This window comes from Rhinolophus sinicus, chromosome 17 (assembly GCF_057876585.1).
Source record: "Rhinolophus sinicus isolate RSI-liver-muscle chromosome 17, RSI-T2T, whole genome shotgun sequence".
NCBI lineage: Eukaryota > Metazoa > Chordata > Mammalia > Chiroptera > Rhinolophidae > Rhinolophus > Rhinolophus sinicus.
In genome coordinates, this window is record NC_142517.1 from 158,795,712 (window position 1) to 158,821,240 (window position 25,529).

A 25,529-nucleotide genomic window follows, 5' to 3' on the forward strand; every position below is an offset into this window, starting at 1 on the left:
TTTCACTTAACCTTATCATATAAGCATTTCCAAAGACATTCCACTTAGTAAACACTATTTTAAAGGCTATTGAACATGTACGTTAAGTCAAATGTTTTCATCTATAAATGTTAACAAGACTTCCAAGCTTCTTGTTGAAAAATATGTGTGACCTTTTTGTAGTCAACATGTATTGACACTCAGTTACCTAACTTGTACTCAGAAACCAGTGGGAAAATAGCAGAAAGTTCCATTTCAGTTAAGTCGGCCCATGGAAAAGCCAGTAGTGGAATTATTTGTGAAACAAAAGGTACTGTTTAGAATTAATATTTACCAATCACCATCAGATAGTAATATTGATGACACCAATCCCCAATGCACAATTCAACCATCTTTGTGTGGTGAAAGAATGCTTTGTATCCAAAATGTCTATAGCCCAGTTTAATCTTCTGCTGAAAGACTCTGAGGACACACTAAATTAAACAATGTCAACAAGGATTAGATGCATAATAAATCTCTGAAGAAAAATGGCAAATGCCAATCCCTTTGTAAGTGTCACCAATAATTAAAATCTTTCATCATGGACATATCATTGCAAAATATTACACGCTGTTGGATTAAGCCTGCATCTGCATAATTTGTAAACACCATAAATTTCCTGGATTCAGCATATATTTTCCATTTGAAAATTAAATTTCCTGGTAGATCAGGATTCTATTTTTTCTTAATGTAAGAATTTTTTATCATTAAACATTTAATTTTCTTATCTACAGCCATTTTTATGAGTATCAAAACACAGTCACTCCCCTTCACTGAGAAATGAAGGAAACTTAAGCTTAGAATAACTCATTAGATTTTTAATAAGCAAAGGCAAAATGTTTTTTTAAGAGTTTATTATACATCAAGTACATACTTCAGAAGAAATCTCTTTTGTGGGTTGATTGCATCTTTTCCTTCCTTACTTCCTAAAGCACTGAGTATAACCCTTCTTCACATACTCATCTATCAACCCAGCAAAATATCTAGGATGAGATAAAGATTAAATTGCTCAAATAATCACTTAAAATATTTCAACAAAGAGAACTTCAAGTATCAGATAAGAATAGTGAAGTTATTGAAATTAGAGTCAGAAGACCTAGACTACAATACTCATCACTGACTATTGGCTTTGAGGATAAAAATGAGATATGGAACCTGAAAAATGAGGCCACACACTAATGTAGAGAAGTTTTGCTTCTTAGATGCAGAATTTGGAACTTTCCACTATCATAGCTTGTCTAACTGTAACCAGGTAAGACAGAATATGAAATTAAAGATTGGTGAATCACATACACACGTAATATTAGCTCCATATACAGAAACTATATTACAACTGAGGTGTGCAATCATATCACCCCAGATAGCACACACTCCACAGATACCTGCCAAATCAAAGGGTACACAGCACACACTCCATCAGCAAGTGGTTTAGAGTTTACATTGCTTTGCACAAACTTTGGCAAGCTCCACCTTCAGGACACACTTTAGGGGCATACGGTACCTCTCAAGCAGGTCACAGAATCATGTGAGAGACTCCATCCCGAAGCACAAACACAGGAGTAAAGCTGTGGTTTCTGTGAGGAGAGCAGGCATAGATGGCTGCAGGGGGCAGAGGCACATGAATTTATGCCTGCAATAAAAAGAAAGAAGTAAACGTTGCTGAATGGAAACCATACACACACACGAAAGTGCACAGAACGAATGGATAAAGAAAATGTGACATATATACAAACACACACACACACACACACACACACACACGCACACACACTGGAATATTATCGGGCCATTAAAAGAAGAAGGAAATCCTACCATTTGCAACAACAGGGACGGACGTTGAGGTGCATTATGGGAAATGAAATAAATCAGACAGAGAAAGGCAAATACATGTGAATTCTAAAAAAAAACAGAACTCATAGATTTGTAGCTATGTGTGGTTATATTCACTAAACATTGTAGTGATCATTTCACAATATATGCATATACCAGATCATATTGTACACCTAAAATTAATACAGCATTATGTGTCAATATGTCGCAATTTAAATAAATTTTTAGACGTGCACAAAGTCATGCTGTTACTGTGCTCCCAGAGGCCCCAGGTATTTGGAGTACACAAAGTTACCTCTGTTGGTTTGGTTCTTTTTCTGAAACTGTTTTACCCTTCCCTAACATCATGTTTTCAATATAAAATTCATAACAGTCATAAGAGGAAGGAGTGACTTGCCCAAGGTTACAGATAAATCCAGTCTATAACTGGATTATGAACAAACAGCCACTGAGTAATCCAGGGCTTAGTATAAAAATATGATGCTAAGTATTATGTGTCTCCTTGCCTGACATAAAAGAGATCTTTTTATATTAAATGAAACCAAGGCATGTGATCCTTATGTGACCTTGACATTTACCTACTGTTGTCCAAATTTTGGTTAGATAATAATTTTTTAATTTTTTATTAATGACATCTTTGTGTGTCTCTGCTCTTTGACAAAAGGATCCTGTGTGCATCCCAAGCTCACAGGATGTTCTCTAGATCTTACATGTTCTTATTACATATATCTTGTTTGATTCATTAATTCATTCAGTCACTCAAAAAAATGGTAAGCCATCACTATGTCCCAAACACCATTCCAAACACTGGGAATACTATAAACACGGGGCAGATATTCTAACAAAAGGAGACAGAACTAAACTCATAAATTGTGTGATTTCAGAATGTGAGAATAAAGAGCAAAATAATCGTGAGAAGGGAAGGCTATTTTAGATATGGTGGCCAAGGGCCACCAAGGAGTATTTGGTAGACTCCTACGTGACATGAAGGAGCAACTCATGCGAGATCTGGAGGAAAGAAGTTCCAAGCAGACAGAAGAGCTAGTGCACAAGTACAGAGGTGGGAAGTAGTTTGGTATGCTTCTGGGGCCAAATGAAGTCCGAGGTGGCAAGAGGGAGTGGGAGAAGAGACCAGGTAGATAACAGGGACCAGATTCTCAAGTGTGATGAGAAACCATGTAGAGTTATACGGAGAGAAGATTGAGGACGTATTCCCTTCTCCCACCAGAAAGAACACTACCAAGGCCAAATTTTTAAATCACCTAACCACCCACACCATGCACTTAAGGATGATTTGACATGGCTGCAAGAAGACACCTACAGGGCAATGGTGCCACAATAAATCAGTCCTAAAAATAAGTTGCTTTAAACCGCAAAGTGGTAGCGATAAAAGGATCTAAGGGACTAGCTGTCTGGTCTATGCTATATTTGTCAGCCAAGGAAACTGAGACTCAGAGAACAGTCACACAGGCAACAGCCAATTGCTGAATAAAATGACACATTAGATCTACTGTTGTTACATACAAGATTTGAATTTTCCATGACAAATAAAAGTAATGGAAATGTTAGGCCCAGGGTGGTAAGTAAAGGAAAATGTATTGCCCAAACAAAATGGGTCTGCAACATTACGTATTTTGCATTCCCAGAATAAGTGTTTTCCAAGCCACTCCCAGGCAGGATGTCTGTCTGTCTCTCTGTCTCTCTCTCTCTCTCTCTCTCTCTCAATTTTATCTCATTTACCACTTGGCTGTTTCGCAGGATGAACCGCAACAATCCCAAAGGGCTGGTGGACATTGTAAATTACGACCGATTGGTTCCCTCCATGCCACTTGTTGGCTTGAGTAACCTGTTGAGTAATGCGGTCAGTCCAGTACACGGAATCTTCAAAGAGAGTTAGGGCATAGGGATGCCGCAGTATCTGTGAAGCAGAAGAGAGCAATGAGATCTCGCCCAGAAATAAAAACCAAGGTGAACAAAGTAGAACAGGATTCCCAAGGAGATGGTTGCCTTTAGCATTTAATTATTTAAGAAAAACATAGGGAAGTCACTGTTCAAGAGACAGACAAAAAATATACCGCCTGACCTACCTCCCACTATACCACTCAAAATCCTTTCATACACGTGTCATTTAGTCTTCATTTTTACTGTGATAATCACACTGGGCATCCTCTTTACAAACGAAAGCAAAACCAGAGTGCAGAAAGTAAAGTGACTTATCTGGAGCCCTTACTCCCAAGCTCTAGCGGCCACCCCATTATCTACATTCCTTATCCAGTGTTATTTCCAGTCTGGTTCTGCCACTCACACATGCACATAAATCTGATAGAGCTTAGACGCATATTTCCTGAAGGTGGGGAGGCCCCCCCAGGGTCTCTTCAAGTCATGGAACTGTGAACAATGACAATCTTAAACAGAAATCAATAACAGTTCTTTTGGTAAAGTACATATTTTCTGTATAGTCTCATAACTTGTGAAAATAAATTCAACAGAATTTCCTGAATGGAAATACAAAACATATAACAAGCTATCATTTAACTGAGACAGTAAATATAATGGTTAATTTTTGTTTAACACTTATTAAAAGGCACAGGAGCAACAGATTAATAGCTATAGATCAACTAAATCACACGAGTAATTGATCCTTCCTGAACATAACATAATCTGACATGAACTGAATTTTAAAAACGTGTGTGATGTTACTGATAAAAGATGAATTGGCCCTTATTCCTGTTGATATTTCCTGGATTGACCATGTAATGTCCATGACACAAAAATGAAATTCTTAGTTTTGTTACTCTATTGCTTTCCAGGAAGCCACTGTGATTTTAGTTTAGTTTTCCTCACTACCAACTTACCAAATCACTGGCTATCACCTGCCTCCGATGGTGTCCATCATAATCACAAAAGTCTAAGTAATCCAGATAGGCATCCAAGAAGTAGAGCAGTCTGTTGGGGTAATCAATAGTCAAGCCATTGGGCCATAAAACCTTGTCCTGGACAATGACAGTGCGGAAACTGCCATCCATGCTGGCTCGCTCAATGCGAGGGTGATGGCCCCAGTCAGACCAGAATATCAGATGGTCACTGTAAAAAGAAACCAATTACCAATCAGTGGGGACATATTTCAATATGGAAAATAACTGTCACCTAAAGTAATAGAACATCACATTTATGCTCTGCTTAAAAGAAATCATCTCCAGTTCAGAATATACGCACAGAGCTTATTTTTTCTTTTGAGTGTCACAAAGTAAAACTGTAATCATAATGTCATCAAAAGCCATCTGGGTGTTTTTATAATGTTCATAAAATGTGCAGTACATTATGACACTGCAATGTCTCAATGCCAATTCATGTTTCTGTACAATCCACAAATATTTGATCTAGAAAAATTCATCTATCCTTGATTATCTACCCTGTTATGGTTGAGATAAGAGAATCAATTTATTTATCATCAGACATTCATCTAAGTTTCAGTGGTGTGTAATACTCTACAATATCTAGAAGTCTGTGTCACACTGAACATAATTTGCCCAAATAACCATTGTGCAGAAAAGAATCGAAGTGAAGAATCAAAGTAAATTCAAGGAAGGAAGCCCTTGGAGGTGTCTAAGCAAATGGGAAAATTGAGCCTTCTTCCCTTTAGGACCAACGAACAAAAATGTTCTTCTTTATATGATGTAAAAGGAAGTGCTAGTAAATGACTTGAAACCAAAGTAGGAAAAACTGGCTTTTTTGTTATACAACCACGAGGTATCAAAGCTACAACAAACTGGTCCATCTGTGGAATATTACTGTATGCGTTCATTAGAAAGTTAATTATATAATTCTACAGCAATAATTTCAGTAATTGTATTTCCTGGCTAATAAATCAAGGTGGTCTCAAAGTGAGCAACCACTTGCTCTTGTGTACTTCATGAAGAAAACTCTCAGATAAAGGAAAGATAGCAACAACCAGCTGGACGCCTACCATTTCTATAGAGATGTTTAAACAAGGGATCATTTTAAATTTTATGATATGAATATCAGCCTGTTGTTTTACTGTTGTTTTTCCCTCATTATAACCATGTCAAGGCAACATCATTTAAAAACACTGAAGAAAGTCTTACCTAATTCTGGGATCTAACGCTAGTCCCCTTGGCATTGTCACATTGTCACTAATCAACACAGTCCGATGGCTCCCATCCAGTTTAGAGACTTCAATTGTTTGCAGAACATAGTTTGTCCAGTAAAGATTGCGACCTACCCAATCTACCACCATACTTTCAGTCATGGTGCCACCACTATCAAGCACCTAAACACAAAAGTGAATAAAGAATGAATTCTAAAAGGAATCATATGAAGATCTGGCATAAGGCATCTAACTTGTCCTAGGATTGCTTGTGAGCATTAGAAAATTTTGTCTTCCCGTGTAGATAACCACCAAATCAACAGTAAGTTTTTGTAGGAAAAACATACAAGATTTTGAAGAATTCACTACTCTAAGATAACTCTACAGTTGGATAAGTATCTAGTTTCGTTTTGGTTTCAAAGTGTTTGCAATTAAAAGAGCTCTATCCATTCACTAAATTGGCAATCCAATGAAACTTTATAATGTCCAGATGCCAAAAGTAACATCTTTATTAAGTACCAACAATTATGAAATAAAGTTCTAAGGGGCAGACGAAACATGACCATCAAATTGGCCAAGAAATTGAAATTGGATGATGGACTGAGAAACATAACTAAATTCAAACCAAGAAAAGCAACCCCTTAACTCCCCTGCATTTTCCTCTGCTCTCATCCACTAGAAAAACTTTGCAAAGGGGACCTCATAGATTTTGTGAAGTCTCTGTGTTGCGTAATCTGGAATTCAGAGTAATGGATCTGCCTTTAGAGGCTACATACTTATCTAAAACACCCATAAATTAGTCTTGGGTGTTTTACACCCAGGTTTCTTGGGTACAATGTGGCCCAGAGGGGAATATGAGTTACCCAAGATGAGGTAGGGCTTTCTTTCACTCACAAGTAATAGCAAATAGACCCAAGACAGGATAATTAGGCCGAACATCAGTAGAAATCTACTTACCACTTTTCTATCTGTTCCATTTTGTAACACACTCCAGATTTTACCATCAGTTCTATCAGACCAAAAGACACGACCACTAATTGAATCAAAATCAATGGCTACAATGTGAGAACCATCCTCAATAAGTGCATAGATATTGTGGACACTGGAGGTGATATTGTCAACAATAATTTGATTCTGACTTGCCACGAGTAACAAAAGATTTTCAGATGCTGTCCAAGATGAAAATGCAAAAATGTCAGTAATTCTGGGAGAAAACAAAACTAAAGTGTCTCAAATATTTGATGTAATACTTTTGGTAACAGAGAAAGATGTAATTCCAAACTACAGTAATGGGAAAAACAAACAAAAATCCCCATAAGAATTATTTTTTAATCATTTCATTCCTCACCTAAATAGCTGATTTTTATGAGTATCTAAAATAAGCTTTTTCTATAATATTTTTCTTCCTTGAATTATACTTCAACATTTGACTAAATATCAATCTGGAGTGAACTATACTTGCATTCTTCCTATTACTATAATTACTTTTGTACTTTGCTTATCTTCCTTCCTAGATTGTAGGCGTCTTGATAGCAAGAATCATGTCTTAAATACTTTTGTTTTCCCCAAGTTGTTCAGCTGTGGCAGAGACTTCTAATTATCTCCCAGTATCCTCCCTCCTGTTCTTCCTTTTTAGTAATAAATCATGCCAAGTTTTAGATTGGCACACAGCCACCCAGCTTGAGATACTTCTCTGCCTCCATTTCAGTGTAGAGTGACCATATGACTAAGTTCTGACCAATAAGATGTGAGTAGAAACGATGTATCAAATTTCAGGTCACATCCTTAAAGGAAGCTACTTGCTCTCCATTTTCTCTTGTCCTTTCCTATTTTCTGAGAGAGAGCAAAGACTGAGGCAGTAGCACTAGATCCCTAGATGGAAGCCACACAATGAGGATAACAGACCAGCTTTACCCCCTGGATTGTCTACCATCTACGCTCCTACTTAAAAAATAAATTGTCTAATTTTTTTTTTTGCCTCCTTTATTTGGCCACTTTTAATGTACCCAAATTAATATCCTAATACATAGTATAATCACTTTCACATAGTAGAAACTGAAATTAATATTGGGTGAATTGAATTCATTAAGCATTATATAAAGATGATTAAATATAGAAATCATTTTTAAATAATATAAAAACCATTTTTATTTACTCTAAATAATAAAAAAAAAACTTCTATCTGTATATGTTTTAATGCCTATTTTCCAAAATATACCAAGATCTTTATGCATAATAGCTCATGTAATCCTCACAAGAAACTGAGGTTTAAGGAGGTTATATAACCTATCCAGGATTCAAGTCCATTTGACTCCTAATTAACAGTCAAATCTCTACGTGCAACATTTGATCTTAAGCTCTGGGGTATGTTGTTAATAGGCGGAAGTTAGTTCACTTTCAAGTTCAGTCATTACCTGTAACTTTGCAAGTCTTTCCATCAGTGTCTAACATGTATTCTTTATCACACCAGCACCGGAAAGAACCTCTTGTATTGTAACAGTGCTGGCTACAAAAGCCTGGGATATCACATTCATCTATGTCTTCACAGGTCTTAGAATCATTGGCAAGCAGGTATCCCAATGGACATAGGCACTGAGCCCCAAAGGGCCCTTGAACACACTGGTGAGTACAACCAGCATTTAAATTTGAGCAGCTCTCCTGGTCTAGAATAAAGAAAAAGAATCAGAATGGGCAAAAGTTAGGAATTTTTGCTTTTTGGTTCACTCTGTTGTAATATTTGTCATATAGTCTCAGGCCATCTTCAGTATAATACTCCGGTAAGAGCTAAGAGCAGCATTCACCTGGATGAACTCTACAGGCTATTTATTCAGTGTCTGCTCTGATTTGCCTAAGGATTTACCATCCTTCACATCCATTGGGCCTGGACCACTTTCTTCATTACAACTCTCTATTAAAACTCCATTTAGTGCAATGAGGGAAACTTGGGGAAATACTGTTGACATCAAGAAACACAATTGTTATGGATAAAGCATGCAAAGAGACCTAAATTACTTCCCACTTGCTTCCTGTTATTCTTCTACCTACACAGAAATGGACAATAAGACTTTGACATTTAAGAGCAAGGGCTGGAAGTTCTATGAAAATGAATACATGGAAGGGGAAAGGCAGTTGGAACATTAGAAGGCACAGATCCACTAACATGCCATTCATTATTCTTGACTTTCTGGGCCCAAACGGCAATGCATGAAGTCACCCAAAGTCAGTTCATATGCCTGGGGATGCAAATGCCCTCTATTTCCATGTGTATTTTATCTTAGTTATGAATCAGGATATGAAACATGCACTAGAAGGGGAAGTAAGTCAAAATGATTAGGACATTTTCAGAACAAACAGAACACATATAAAATCATAAGAATCGAAAATACTTGGCAATCATACCTGGCTGGGGTTCATCTGAGAGTGAGCATTGATTAAAGAAGAAAGAAAGAAAGGACAGTAATTAGGATTACATGCCAATCACAGACTTTTAATCACAGCAAACACAAATCCCCAGACCTCATTTGTTTTGTGGCAAGTTCTGATTGAAATTAGAAAACACTCAAGTTAGAAAAACTTATGAGCACATTATCAACAGAACCAAATTTAATTTGACAATCTAATGGCCTCATTTAGTCTTATTGTATTAAAACAAAATGATATAAAAAGAAGGAAAAACACAGAACCAAGTGCAAAAAATTTAATGAGAGATATTATCCAGTGATTTATTTGAATCATGATGGTTATCCCTACACAGATTTGAACTCAGAGAGGAACTGAAATCCCTTCCTCAAAAGCTACATGGTGACAATGACAATGATGATGCACCGCAGGCCACTGGTCAAAATAAATTTAAGTCCAGTAAACTGTGGTCAGGAAACTTACTGCAAAGTGGGGACTCATCTGTCCCATTAGGGCAGTCAGGGACGCCATCACATACTGCACTCAGATTCACACAGATGTTATGGCCGGGGCAACGCCATTGCCAACTAGGACAGAAAAAGGCCTGGGTGGGGCAGTCCTTCTCATCACTCATATCCCTGCAGTCATTGTCCCCATCACAGAGCCACTCTCTGTGGATGCAGTTTCCGTTGTCACACAGGAAATGAGAAGGAGGGCAGGTCTTGAGCACACAGCCGTGGTGCTCATCCGAACCCTGGATGCAGTCTGGGTGCCCATCACATTCCCAGCTCCCTGGGATGCAGAGACCATCTGCTTGGCACTGAAATTCATCTGGGTGGCACATACCAGGAGGCCTGGTTTCTAAGAGAAAAGCATGGGGAAAATGGGCTTGTGAGTGTAATTTAGAATCTCTTTTATGCAATTCCTAGACTCAGAGGAAATGATTTTAGATCAATGATAGGTTTATACTAACTATGACAAAATCAATATTAAAATCTAAAATGATACATCTAGGGTCTTCTCCAACATTGTTGTAGATAGAAATCTTTATATGTGTCTGATTAGTGGCTCTGACAATAAACTAAGAACAGGATGCACAACTCAAATCGAAGATAAATCCCTGAGTCAAAAGAACATCCTGGGGCCAGCCAGGTGGCTCAGGTGGTTGGAGCGCCGTGCTCCTAATGCCGAGGTTGCCAGTTCGATTCCCACATGGGCCGGTGAACTGTGCCCTCTACAACTAAGATTGTGAACAACGGCTCTCCCTGGAGCTGTGCTGCTGTGAGCAGCCAGAGGTTGGCATGAGCTGCTGTGTGCTGCTATACGTGGCAGGCGACTGACTGCCTCAGCCGGGTGGTGGGAGCACAAGGCTCAAAATACCAGCATGGGCCAGGGAGCTGTGTCCTACACAACTAGACTGAGAAACAATAGCTTGAACCGGAGCAGGGAGTTGGGAGGGTTGGGGGAGGGGGCAGAAAAAGGGAGCAGGAAACAATTATAAAATATTTTTAAAAAAACGACTATAAAATTTTTTTTAAAAAAAGAACAATCTCTTTTCTGCATTTCTAATGTTCATTCAATTATAGATTAAATAACACAATGTATCTATCTATTAAAGAATCATCAGAGCATTTCAATAGAGCTTAAATAGCTATGGTCACTTTGAATCTCATGTGTTTAATATCATACATTTGGATGTTATTATAATTGTTCCTCATATGAGCTGTATCCAAAGATACCATCACACATTAAGTAAACAAAAGGTGACAGAAGTCCTTAATTCTTTGCAAACTTTCTACTTCTCATCAAGCTGTCCTTGAGAGATAGATTAAACTTGTATCCCTGTTTCACAGGGGTGACACCAAACTCCTTCCCAGTGACCTAGTAGGTCAACAGTAAGTCACTGGCAACTGGAAGTTTAACCTCATATCAGCACGGAAGTCTATGTTTTTAGTGTGAAACAGGAAAATCAATGATTAAGAACTTCTGGGTGTGGTACACACCTTTAAAGTATGCAAACATTTTGTTCAACTATTCATTTCATCCACAGAGTTAAGCACTTCTTTTCTGATTGGGAAGAAGAATTGATGGAGACCTACTTTTTATGGTACAAAATATCATTTTTCAAACAAATGACCCCCTCACTGACAATTTTTTACAAGTCTAAAATCCATTTAACACAAGAAGCAGACAATAATAACTCCTGGCCATTAAAGGATTCTGGCCTGTAGAGATTATAGGTCTAACAGATTTCTATTCCACAAAGTCCTCCTGGAATCCTCTGACTAGGAGGAATTTCTTTTCTCTGAGCCCTCATAGGATTTTATCTGTATCATTTCTAAGGCCCTTGTAACTGTCCACTTAGCTTTGTCTCTTACTTTCTATAATTTCTCTTACCAGACTATAAGGACAAAGGCCACTTATATTTTAGCAGATATTCAACGAATAACAGCTGAAAGAATGAATTTATTAGAGTCAATATCTAATATTGCTCCACACCATATCCATACATGATTTGACCTCCCTATTGAGATTTAAAAGAAACCATTAAAATACCATAAAATATATGCTAAGTCTCAAAAATTTGAAACATACTAATTTGGGATGCCCTAGTGAGAACAAAAATATCTCTAAGAAATATTTAACCTACTTAAGAAACTATTTGAAAGTGCCCATTTATACAACCACTTGGTTCACAAATTATAAAACATTACTTAGTAATGCCTCATCAACTTTATTATATATTCAATACAGCATTTCTTTGATAATACTTTGTACTTTTGGCCGTCTTCCCTCCAGTATGTTTGAGTTAGAGAAAATTTATGGTAATATCAATGCTGGTAAAATAAAATTATTCCTTCACCTGACACATGCTGGGTATATGGTACTTACGACAGTCTTTCTCATCAGAGTGGTCATTGCAGTCAAAAACACCATCACAATGATATGTGTTGCTAATACACTTATCCTCACTGGCACATTTGAATTGAGAAGAAGTGCAATTAATTACTAAGAATGAAAGAGAAAAGCATTAGAAATGAGCTCAAGGAGAAAAATGACTCAACATTGAGATTTTTCTGAACATCAAGAATAAAAATCAAGCACTCCACTTACCACAACCATCCTCATCGGATCCATCAACACAGTCTTTGTCCCCATCACAGACATAAAATATGTCAATACACCGATGGTCAGTGCAGTGAAACTGACTAGGTAGGCATGTCGATGTAAAGTCTAATATCATCCAAAAACAAAACCAAGTAACAGTTAGTGCTTATTCAACGTGGGCCAGCGCCACACTCAAAAATGCTAAGAGAATCGTTATCTCAATTGTCTATGTGTTCCAAATTCCTTCAAATCAGCCACATTGCCAAAGTCAGCCCAGCAACAGCAGTCAAAGTTAGGACAGTTTTTTAGAACCAGGAATAAAAAGACGATGGGCCAAGTCAGAAACTGTGATTACACCTTTAAAAAGAGGCCACACTTAGAAAGTGAGCGTGATGGGGTTGGGCTGGACGATACCCCATGAATGCTGTTAAGCCCAAGACTCTACACCATAGCTAAGCAATGGAGCCTGACTCAGCAGCATGGTTGGCACGACCCATAGACCTAGTAGCAACAGTGTATAGACAGATCAGGATAACTGAATTTAATCCAAACTTGAAGCAGAACAATTCTAAAACCAGGGTGCTCCTTTGCTGAAGAGACACAGCCCTAGAAGTAGATATGCTGGCTGCCCCACCCACAACATGCAGTTGTATTAAGTATATGCATAGAATGTGAATGCTGGAAAGGATCTTAAAGCTCATCTTTGCCAGAAGGAAAGTGACTGGCCTAGTCACATAACCAAGACTAGAACTTAGTCCAGGGAACTTTGCAGACATGAAAACAACCTAAGGGAAATTAGAACTGGCAAGGTGAAAAGCAGGTGGGTAAGATTAATGAAAAGTTAAATGTGCTGTGCCTCTTTATTCTATTGCATTTTTTTCCTGTCAAAAGAAAAACCAATAGTCAACAGTCTGGATATGTTTATATGATTTAGCATAAAAAATTATTTTAAATATCTGAACAATTAGTTGAGGGATTTCTTTTTTTCAGTTTCTATTTGGGTGTTAGATTTCAGAGGCAGTCCTCATTTCGCTTTCATAGAACTCAATATTTAGGACTCTCTAATTCCCATGTCTTTGCTCTTATGGCCAGTTTGACATGAGGATTGACAGGTAAAAGTGGCTAAGAGACAATGAAAATTGTGTGAGCCTGAGAGGAAACGTGTGCGTGGCCTACTGATTGTTCACATTTATTTACTCAGCTGACCGACCAAGAGAAATCAGTGCAAAACTTACTGCAGTCCTTTTCATCAGATCCATCCCCACAGTCATTATCTGTGTCGCAGACCCAGTTCCTTGAGATACACAGGTTATTATCACAAGTAAAGAAAGACGCAGGGCAAGAAGTGGGTGTGTGGGCGGGGCAGTTCTGCTCATCACTGCCATCCACACAATCACTGTGCTTGTCACAGCGCCAGTGGGCAGGGATGCACTCTCCTCCGTGGCTACAGGTGAACGCTGATGGTGCACAGGAATTGTCTACAACAGAAACGAAGGGGTCGTGAAGACCTGTAAATGAGTTCTCACCTTGTAAAGACCCAATTCTTTTTCAATAGGTGCATTATATAAAATACGAAAAAATGTCCAAGTCATTTAAACCATCATTATCATCATCACTGTCTGGCCTTTATTTAGCAATGATCATATACCAGACACTTTTCTATGTGATTTATATGTTTTCTTCTCTCTTAATCCTCACAAGAACACTGTGAGGTACATGTAATTATCTGCAGTTACGGATGAGGAATCTGAGGCTTTGGGAGGTTGAGAAATCTGTCCAGGATTCAAGCTCTAGTTGGTGTGACTCTAAGGCCCATCCTTTACTTTTAAGCTTATACTTCCTCCAATAACAATTGCACACTCAGTCTACAGAAACCTCAATAATGTGTCATTTGAAAAATGCAAGTTAATAAAATATTTGGATAATAATCTGCACTTTTAGAAAGAGGGAGATAATACACAAAAGGAAAGAAAACTTCAGAAATTTCAGAAAAATGTACAAGTGGGAACTAATATTTTCAAATCTGTCCTTCTTTTTCTCTAAAAAGACAGATTATTATTACTATTAATCTCACCTTGATAGAGATTTCTGAGATTTCAACTGTTCTCTGTCTTTTTTTTTTTTTTTGATAGAATACTTTTGTCTTCTGCAATAGCATTTATTATGCTCCAGAATTTATAGACTGGATTACCATCAACAAAAGAATATAAAGGTTAAGACCACCAATTCACCCCTAATTCATTTTACACCAAACGGCAGGGGAAGAGGAACATAAGCCATTAGATTTTCTAAAGCTGTGGGTGGCCCCATGGCTCAGGTGGTTGGAACGCCGTGCTCCTAACGCTGAGGAGCGCAAGGCTCATAATATCAGCATGGGCCAGGGAGCTGTGTCCCACACAACCAGACTGAGAAACAATGGCTTGAACCAGAGTAGGAGGTGGCAAGGAGGAAGGGGATGGCGGAAGAAAGGGGGGTAAAAGATTTTCAAAAGCTATTATTGCAAGTACTTATTCTCTCAGATGCTAAAGATTACATCCAGCTTATTTTGATTTGACTTTTTGAGTAATGACTTCATTGGTCCAAACAGCCAATGGCAAAAAGAAATTTTATTGAAGATCATCCAAGTCAATGCTAGAAATCATTTGTAATATTATCTATGAATGATATTTATTGTCTAGCTTCCTAAAAGCATTTGGAGTACATGTTTAAAAACTGAAATTTTAAAACTTTTTTTCCCACAGAGATCACCCAGGCTTCTTTTCTTTTCTTTTTACCCCCACCTCTCTCTGTTCATCCCAGGAAGTATCTCCAGTGTATAAGCTACTTACTAAATGTGCCACACAGATGCTCATCGCTGTTATCATGACAGTCATCAATTCCATCACAGCGGTAGTAACTGGGTACACATCTGCCGTTGTTACAGGGGAAGGAAAAGGAGCCACACTGCGCCAAAGGTGGTTCATGGGACGGGTCTTCCAGGCACGTTAAGTGATTGGAAGTCAGGCTCATTCCGTAGGGGCAACCACACACCCGCTGGAAATTTGGCACTGGGAAGCAGAAGTGGCTACAGTCGCCATTCGGATGGGTGGGTCGATTACAATAGTTAGAGCCTGTGTGGTTTGTGCAGGAAAACAAATGAGAAAGAACATTTTTCATACCCAATACTAAAAAGTACCTTCCTCTGGGAAATCAACATGCCAAATATAACATTCAACATAAATACAGAGAAGTGCTAAAATGTGGTTTTTTTCTAGCAATACTTTTAGAGTTAGTAGAGTAGAGCAGAGATTTTTAAGTCTTACACTAGTAAACTATTTGGGTAACAGGAATATAAAACTATCAGGAACTATATTAAATAACAATTACTGAAAGATAAAAAGGAGCCACCATATTAAATAAATCCACCCATATAAAAGAGCCCGGCAATCTCACTCACCAATTTGAATACTGTCATCATATGATTTCACATGCATTATATTACTGATGCCACTTCGGATAACAGTCATGTCTCCACCATCTGTTTTCCTGACTCGAACAATAGCACCCAGTCTCCAATCAGTAAAAAATACGTAGTCTAAGAAGAAACATGGGTGATTAGTACGTTTATCACAGCTCACCTACAAATAACTTGAAAAAATGCAATAGTTTCATAATGCTTGCCGCAAATGTGAGAAGATTCTCCCATTAATATCTGTAAAATGTTTGTGTAATCATTTTCCATGACTTGTTACTCTCAAGAAATAACTGTTAAAGAGCCTATATATTTAATAATACTAGGGTTTATGTTAAGGTAAGCATGTATGGAGCAGTGTGATGGCATTTAATAGCAATTAGGCTCAGACTTCTATGGGTAAAATTAAAAAGCCTCAGGATTCTTCTACAGAGCATTAAATGGAACCTCAAAAGACTGAGTTTATATACCAGATAAAGTACTAACCTGATGAGTGCTCTAGGGCAAACACTTAACTGTGTGAGGGCTCATTTGTCTTGGAAAATTAAGGCAGTAGACTAAATCGTCTCTAAGCTTCCTTCCAGGTCAAGCATTCCATATCCCATGTCTTAATGGGAAAATTTTTAAAAAATTTTTTCACTCAGTTTTAATAAGAAGCTATTGAGAAGGAAAAGTACAGATCTAGTCCAAAAAGGAAACTTAAGTATATGTTTCGAGGTCAATAAAATTATCCACAGAAGTGTGCCTATACCTATAACCACATTAATGTTTCATGAAGCTCATTATAGTAAGATAATGTAAGATTCTAAACATCAAAAGTTTAATCATGTTCACTTTACACTAGCAACTGAAGCAGGGAAATAAATGTATACATTTCAACAGTTTCTAAAAAAAAAGGAGTTAAATTCTCTTTAACAATAGCTTAGCTAACTAAGAGTTCCAACTAACCAGAAAATGACTAAGATGTCACAAATATTATCATTAGACCAGTTTTCCTTAGGCATGGTCTAATCAATGACTAGTCAGTCACTGCACTCACTAAATACCTAGACTGACTGGCAATCTCGGTCCCATCACTCATGAAAGTATCTTATTCTTAAATACAAAGGAGTTCAATAAACATTTTAGTCCTGTGTGGTGTGACAGTCAAGCAAATCCAGGCTTTGTGTTTTTTTTTTTAAAAAAGGCATAATTTCCATGGTGTTGCACAATAAAAGAGATTTCCATTAAAAAATTCATAATGAAAGACAGTGTTGGAAGAAATTATTATTATTATTATTATTATTATTATTATTATTGTTATTATTTTGGGAATGTTGTATTGTTCCCCTGGGTATGCACTCAAATTTTTTCATACTGGTAAAACCACAAGGTACTGAACTGCCTTTTTATTCAATCCCAAAACATTCCAACAAAGAGCAGAGAAAATTTAACATTCTTATAAAGTTCCTATGTGACAGCAAATAGCACATGTCTGATATCGTTAGTAAAAAGGGAGTGAATGCATGGGGGCAGGGGGCTGAGTATAACTGACTCATCAAAAATCTCATCAAAGCATTTTTAAAATATTTGTGTGTGTGTGTGTGTGTGTGTGTGTGGTGTTTCTTTCTTTTTTTTATATATATTTTTAAATATCATGCATTCCTCCACAGATAAACAGACATCAGGATGGAATATGCAATTTACTAACTATTCATTCCACACTACATGGGTGTGAAAAAGTCTTTATAGTCAGTGTCTAGGTTTTTGTTTTGTTTTTTAAAGCACTGTACTAACTACTCAGAGTAGGACATTTCAACCAGGGACGCAACTAGCTGTTGGGTAGTGTCATTGGTGGATCACAAAATGGTACCCCCTTTAAGTGGACGAATTATAGTTTATCAGGCAAAAGCCGGGTAGATTTTAAGTGTCTGATATTTAAAAATAGATTTTAGTCTCTCCTCAGCCTCTTGGTCAGGCACTTGAAGCCATACAATCGTTCACAGAAACCCTGTTTTCAAGACTAAATAAACCACCTGTTTGATGGCGCCAAGCTACATTCTTATTCCCAGCAACTAAACTCACAACAGCGTGTCTACACTCAAGAGGAAAGATGAGAGAAGGAAAACAGATACATTGGTGTCAATGTTGTTGCTGTAGTTTCCCAGAATTCCATGCTCCCAGCAATCTTTCCTAGTAACATTAAATTATTTGGAAAGGTTGATGAAAACAAACAACTGTCTTCATAAGCCATATCCTAACATTGCTGTGTAACAAAGATGTTGTCAGCTACCCAACACTGTGATTAAAAAGCTTCAGTTATTCAGTGAGTATACAGTTGATAAGTATGTGCTCATAGTTTTTCCACAATGATGCTAAAGAGGATCTTGCAAACATCAGAGAACAATGAAATGCTACAATAGTTACTACAAACAGCTCTTGCTGTTTATTCTTGGAAATGATGAAGGCAGTAATTTACTATTTCTTCGTGTGATATTTATATAACAGAGAACTTGGTATGTTAAATTATATAATACATGAAATCTACATTGAGCTATACCAATATAAGTTGTCAGTATTATCTGAAAGTGTCTAAAACAAAAAATACACTCTAAAAGTGAAATATTCAGTCAACAAATCAAATATTTTGTCTATACATAATAGCACCATTCTAATTTTTGTACTCTAAAATGAGATTTAGCAGGATTACGAAATTGCCAAATGAGGATGAGTCTACTGTTACAACCTGCAATGTACAAAAACAACACAAATGTTTATTGCTTCAAAATTTACCTTGAAAGATGGTAAGTCCAAATGGATGTGTCATCTGCTGTATGTGGCCCAGGACTCTTCTATCTAAACCATCAAAGGTGCTGTGCTCAATTTTATCAAATAAGGCATCTACCCAGTACAATCGTAAAGCACTAAAATAATAAAATAATTCGTTATTTGTTATCCAGAAACTAGCAAAGCACCCTTTACAATGAGGGCATACAAAAACAGTATATTCAGTTGACACATTTATTAAAGTTTTTAAAACTTAAATTATACTCATTAAAACTTTAATAGTTTCATGTCCACCCCTGCGCACACACACCCCCAGAAACATACAACTACTTTCATGAAGTGATTTTCAATTAAATCTTTGAGTTAGGAATTTTACTTTTCTCCTTGTTAAATCAATAAGAAAAACATTGGTAGTAAACCTATGTTTAAAAAGTTAAATACATTTCTTCCCTTTTTTCTCCTATAAACTATTTTGGCATTTCATGGCTGTAACCTTATTTACCCTGTTACTTTTACCTATATTCCCAAATAGATCATCAAGTTTTTGAGAGCATACCTTATAATTCAAATATTCTCCCGAAGTGAATATAAACAAATATACAGTTGTTAATTGACACCAAAGATTTCCGAGCGTCGAGATGCCTCCTATAACAATTAAACATGGCCTCCACTTCATCAAATCCCTATCCTACTTCAAATAAGGCTTGGGTCTTGTCTCTTCCACATTGATCTCCCACAAGGTCTTATCATTCTGCTTCCTCTATCATTCTGAATATTCATGAACGCATTAGTTTTCATCCCAGCAAAAGCTGGATAACTGTGTTTGTGTTTTTATGCTCTTATATCATTCTATGTCTTTCTCTCATCACCAATCAATGATGTAAAAATACCTAAGGGCATGTAATACCAGTGTTCTCACTCCATCATAGTTCCACACATTGCCTCATTCGTGTTCCTCAGTAAGTGAGAACTCAGTATTTTAGGATGATTTCTACTTACCCCCAATCAATGGCCAACCCATTTGGCCATCCAAGAGTAGTATTTACTATAGGTAAAAGGTTAGATCCATCACACCATGCTCTCATAATTTTAGCAGGACGGAACCAATCAGTGAAGAATATATACCTAGAAAAAGAGGTAATAAATCAAAGATGTTAACACTTGGCAAATTATATGGCTTAGTGAGATATAGCACAAACACAGGTTCTCCAGATACTTGCTGCAAGTAATTTCATTTTTTGTATATGTTATCGGGCTTAAATGATGAGGAGGGAGGAGAACAGAATCTGTTTATTAAACAAATTGAGTGTACAACTTCTCTAATTCTTAATTAAAAGTTTAGTTTTCAACATATAACCAGTCACAAATACAAATGGCATTAAAATGGACATCCAGAGCAGAAAACCACTATGCTATACCTAGGACCCAAAACTATTGTCACCAAGTAGATTCTTTAAAAAGACACAATTCAGGTTACATTTTAAATACTCCAATGTTGTTCAAATGAAATAATAAACTATGATACAGAAAACATATTTTAATCTCTCTCTTTTTCTCTGGATTAAACATCCAAGATCCACTAAATCTCTCTTTGGTCATCTTCCACATGGAATTGATAAATTTGCAGGAAAGCATTTCATCCCTGATGAAGAATGCATTCAAATCAACACCATCTTACCCAAGGCATCTCTTTTTATTCTGAGGAGTGGAAAAAAAGGTAAGTCTGGGGGAAAAAAAAAAACTTTTCTCTTTCATATGAGCCTCAGGAACAAAAATAAGTTTTTTCCAAAATGTAACTTTCTAAAGTGTGACTTCATATTATTTTTAATACAGGAGCCATTAGGAAAGGAATTTAACAGCTTTTCAAAACCAAATGCCAAAGATTTAAATAAATTCATTAGAAAATCAACTCTCTATAGGGCAATAAAATTTCTTGCCAATTATTATCAGTTTTAAAATGTTTCTTACATTTATTTCATAAGGAGAAAATTAAAATATAAAATAAACATTCTAGAGAAAACATACAGAGTTGTTAGACCTACAGGCTTTCTAGTCAAACAGGCCTGGACTTTGATTAACTGTTTCTTAAAAGCTTCGGGTCCTTTAACGAGTTATTTTATCTCTCTGAGCCTCAGATTCATTATTTCAAAAACAGGTATTATACATACCTTGCTCACAAACTAGTTTTTGGATTAGACAAGAGTATACCGGGGGTGCCAAAAAAATGTACACAAGTGGACACTTTTGTCAACATTGCTCAAGCAGTAATTCGTGGTAATCAGAAGTGTCTGGATGCTGATAGTAACCACTTTGAACACCTCTTGTAATTGTAGAAGTCAAACGTGACTTGTATTCATCTTTTGTTATTGGTATATATTGAGTATTACAATTTTAATACAGTTTTCCTTTCTTAAAATGTGTATACATTTTTTGGCACCCTCTGTATATGTAAAGTGCTTACTATGTGCCTGCAGTGAATCAGGCTTTGGTGAATTATCAGCCATCTTTTTTTCTTTTTAATTATTCCATTCAAATATAACTACCTAGTTCAGACTTGTTCTAAACAAACATATTAGCTATTAAACATTAAATAAGAAAGGTAAGAACCTAAAAAGAAATAGTGTAAAGTGTTCTGTCTTTTCTTGTCTGATACCACCAATTATGGAACGGTTAAACATGAAACTTTACCTGTGTCTGAAAGATTTTATTCTGAAAACTACCGAATGATTAAGCAAGTTTTACTAAGCTTTCTATCAATACATTAAAGCAGGGAAGAATTTGAGCCTTTCCTGATAATTCTGTTCATATTCATTTCTTCCCTAATGAATCTGTATCACATTATTTGGTCCTCTGCAATTGTGGAAAAAAAACACACACATCAGTGAAGACTGGGAAAGCTGAAACTAAAGAGAAAGTTTTTTGAAGGAGATAAAGTGATTACTTAAGCTTATGCTACAGGGATAAAATTTAAGGTGATTTCAATTTATATAGTTCAATCTCATATTTGTTGAACTTGCCAAATCCCTATTACATCATTTTTCAATAACTTTAAAAGACATACAGTTTCGAGCTCTCGGGAAAACATGAACACACTTACCCAGCAATAGGATGAACTACGATTGCTCGTGGATTATTTAAATTCTTGACTATTTCACGTCTCGATTTATCAGCTAGCCTCATGACACTGACACTCCTGTAAGAAATGTCTGTCCAATAGAGATTCTTTGAAATCCAGTCAAAAGTCAAACTTTCAACACTTTCCACCCTGTTAGCTGTGAGAATTTCTCTTCCTATAAGTTAAAATATGGACATGGTTTAAACTAAGCATATTTTGTAAGATACATTTTCATACTTCTGTGCATTTAAATTTTGTGCAATATATCAGAGTTAGAGCAGATTTCAGTAACACGTAAAATTCTTTTTTAAAAAATTGTAAACTACTGAGCAACAACATGAGATAAACCTAGAATCTATCCATTCGCAAAAGTTTAGATCTCAAATAATAGATATGATTCTGATAAATAGAACCAGGAGTGGTAGGCCTAGATTTACTCCCTTGTTCAAGCTTCCAGAAAAAAATTTCTCACTGCAGAACATCTGAAGAAGAGATACCTGAGTTCACATACTCACAAACACCGCCCACAGACAGCTCTGATAAACTGACACTGCCAGGTACGCCTGGGGGATGTCTCGGAGGTATGACTGCCCAACCCTCTCACCGACAGTCTTTTATAGCCACAAAGTTGCCAAGTTTGAAAAAGACCAAGTTTGAAACCAGAAAGGAAATCAAAACTGGGTACAAGAGAAAAAGGCCACTTTCCTCTTTGTGAAAAGTTATGCCTTTTCCCCTATTTTTCCTTTTCTCACCAAAGGAAATCTGAATCAGAGTGAACAATCACACTTTTTTCTTTTGAAGTAAGAAAAGCAATCTTTGTGCTTTTTTCCATGCTTGTTCAGAAAATTGTAAAAATAAAAAATTCCTCCATACTAGACATTTAGGAAACATAATACTGCTAATAGTATTTATTAATAATAATAGCTTATATTTACCACCTTCTTTGAGCCAGGAACTGGCACACGTACATTACATGGATTCATCAGCTCAGTCAAGAAGGAATTATTAGTAACCCTATTTTACAGATGAGGAAAACTGAAGCCTCTTAAGAGAAATGTAGACACTGCCTTCAAGATATTTATAATGAATGGGGGAGAAAGGAGGAGGTAATTATTCCGAGAGGCAAAAATAAGAGTAATAGGAGCTATGCTGGAGGTCTGCACAGGATGGCATAAGAGCACAGACTCTGAATGGAGCATATGGCTAGGTGGAGGGATGGAGAGGTTTCCCAAAGAAAGTGGTGAATTAGGGGCTGTAGAAAAGCAAAGACATGGGGGGGGGGGGGAGAGAGAGGTTGAGAATTCCACATGTTTGGATCATGGTTGGAAGTTAATGACTTAATGATAGGTAAAAAAAAAAAAAAAAAAAAGGAGGAGAAGTTTAGGTAACCACCAGATTTCTGGGAGGAAATGGGAGGGGGACAGCGGAGGCAGGGGGAGTGGTCGTGCTCTTCCCTGGAGGCAGGAGGTCTGTGAGAAATGGGATAAAAGTGTCCAATTAGGCATATTGCTTTTGAGGTGGCTGTGGGATGTCCAGGTGAGATACCCAAAAGGCAGTTGGCACTGTAAGTCTAAGAGATTTGGATGGAGATTCTGATCACCACCTCCAAGAAGCCTTCCCTGACCTTTGCCTCGTTCCCCAGGTTCGGAGGAAAAACCCTCAGTGAGTGCCCTCTCCTAAGTGTCCCCACACTGATTTATAATTGCTACACAGATGGAAATCAAAGACACGGAGGGTGCAAAAGTAGGCTGGAGAAGATGCAGAATAAGAAGAGGACTGATGTTGAACACTAGAGATCACAGTTATTTATAGGATAGGCAAAGAAAAGACCTCTAAGAAACACTAGAAGAATGATCAAGCAATAGAAGGAAATCCAGAGTGGTGTCGGACTGGACTGTCATGTAATAAAACATTTTAAGAAGATGACCAAGTGCCAAATTTAAGAACCGAAAGCTTCCAACAAAGAGACTGGAAGTGACCAAAATGAGAAGGGTTCCAAGTGACATAGTGGGCAGATTGGGATGAGGTGAGGAATAAGTGAGAAATGTGGAATTGGGGACAGGAATGTATAGACCAATCTTTTCAGAAGCTTGTCCACGAAAGAGAGGGCTGTAACTAGAGAGGCTCATGGAGTGGTGGGTGGGTTGATTTTTGTTTTGGGGATGAGAGAGACTTGAGCAAATTGATGGGAGAAAATCAGCAGAAAAAGAGAAGCTGGAGAAGAGAAGGGATAATTGATGCAGCAAATTCCCAGAGGGCTTCATTCAGCCAATCCTGACTTCAATTTGATTTCTGACAACTCATTGACACTTATTCTTCTCCCAGGAAAAACAGAGCAGTGTAATACCTTCTTCACTGAAGCATAGAGAGTTTATCCACTGACCATAAGAATAATTTAACTTGCTCAGCATGTGGACTTGAAATTGACAAAAAGCATGATGAGAATTGCAGTTTGACGAAGCAGAAGGAAGCTGACCTGTGGAGGTACCTGCAGGAAACCCAATACTGCCTTGTGGTGAGAGCTGAGATGGACTGGAGTTCTCTCAACTCAGCAGACCTAATTCTAGTCCCCAGAAAAGATGGATTCTGCTTCAAAAGAGCAAATTAACCGCACATATTTACCTCCTCTTCCTTCCAAACTTTATCAAAATGACAGTAAAAGAAGAGCAGATGAGAGATTTCCACCGTATGGAAAAGAAAGGGATTGGAGGAGGAGTAACTCACTAAGTGGAGGGAGAAAGCTGCAAACTAAGTGCCAGCAGAGGGGAGACCCACACGCACACACATGCAGAAACCTCAGCATATGTGCACTCAGAGACACCAGGCTCTGTGAAAGGCAGAGGCAAACAACTAAGAGGCTTAGTTAAAAGTTAGTATCAGGAGCAATTAGACCCCCAGGTCCCTCCCAGACCCTAAGCATCTATTCTACTCCCTTCCATCTACCTCCTCTAACAGAACAGAGATTTTCTTTTCCAGAGGAACTGAAGCAGAGAGGCTATGGGTTCAGGACACAATGCACAGAGGAGAGTCGGGGACACTGAACTGACAGGTCTGCGGCTCCCTGTCCTCTGTACTGCTCCAGACTATTGCCAGTCAGCTCCCCCACCTCCTCTTTCCCTCCACCCTGAGGGGAACAGAGACATCTACTAAGGAAAAACTGCCTGTCTCCAGAAAAAGATTTACTAGTACTGACATTTGTGAGCTCCCCAACCAAAAGGCTGCCTCATCACCTGAAGTTCGCCAGCTGGTGAGGCCCATCCATTAACCTTGCTTTTAATATCAAACAAGGCTACAGAAATTGAAAGAAAGTCTCCATCATGGAAAAGCAAGTTGAAAACAAATCAAAAGGAAAAAGGAACCTAAAAGAGGAAGATTCACTTTTTAGTGTAATTAATATCTTCAGAGAAATAAGATATTGAATTTCTAGAACAAGAACAAGTTTTATGGGGAAAAAGGGAATAATCCAAGAACATAAAGGAGCTCTTCAAAATTGAAAACATTATAAATAAAATTGAAAAATTCAATAAAAGGGCTGAAAACTAAAGTGCCAAAAAGAAAAAGAAAATCTAAGAGAAAGGAAAACAAAATGAAAGACATTAAAACTAGGAGAGTAAATAAAAAAACAAATAGATGGTTAATTTAACATTTTACTATTAAGAATTACAGAGAGATTAGGAAAAAACAGAGGCAAGAAACTCTTCCAGAATAGGACATAAATCTTCAAATAAAAGGGA

At 37.3% G+C, this 25,529-nt stretch overlaps 1 protein-coding gene across 1 annotated transcript in view; it reads right to left on the minus strand.

Annotated features, from left to right (window-relative positions):
• Positions 1 to 25,529, minus strand: part of LRP2 (LDL receptor related protein 2) — a 196,828-nt gene that overhangs the window by 89,661 nt on the left and 81,638 nt on the right. The window contains exons 17-31 of the mRNA XM_019727374.3: positions 21,778 to 21,970; positions 19,680 to 19,805; positions 18,687 to 18,817; positions 15,900 to 16,037; positions 15,292 to 15,573; positions 13,699 to 13,941; positions 12,470 to 12,589; positions 12,248 to 12,364; positions 9,839 to 10,216; positions 8,371 to 8,619; positions 6,914 to 7,125; positions 5,955 to 6,139; positions 4,704 to 4,932; positions 3,589 to 3,766; positions 1,520 to 1,648 (exon numbers count right to left, since the gene is read on the minus strand). Coding sequence (XP_019582933.3) covers positions 1,520 to 1,648; positions 3,589 to 3,766; positions 4,704 to 4,932; positions 5,955 to 6,139; positions 6,914 to 7,125; positions 8,371 to 8,619; positions 9,839 to 10,216; positions 12,248 to 12,364; positions 12,470 to 12,589; positions 13,699 to 13,941; positions 15,292 to 15,573; positions 15,900 to 16,037; positions 18,687 to 18,817; positions 19,680 to 19,805; positions 21,778 to 21,970 — 2,910 coding nt within the window. The remainder of the gene's footprint in view (positions 1 to 1,519; positions 1,649 to 3,588; positions 3,767 to 4,703; positions 4,933 to 5,954; positions 6,140 to 6,913; positions 7,126 to 8,370; positions 8,620 to 9,838; positions 10,217 to 12,247; positions 12,365 to 12,469; positions 12,590 to 13,698; positions 13,942 to 15,291; positions 15,574 to 15,899; positions 16,038 to 18,686; positions 18,818 to 19,679; positions 19,806 to 21,777; positions 21,971 to 25,529) is intronic.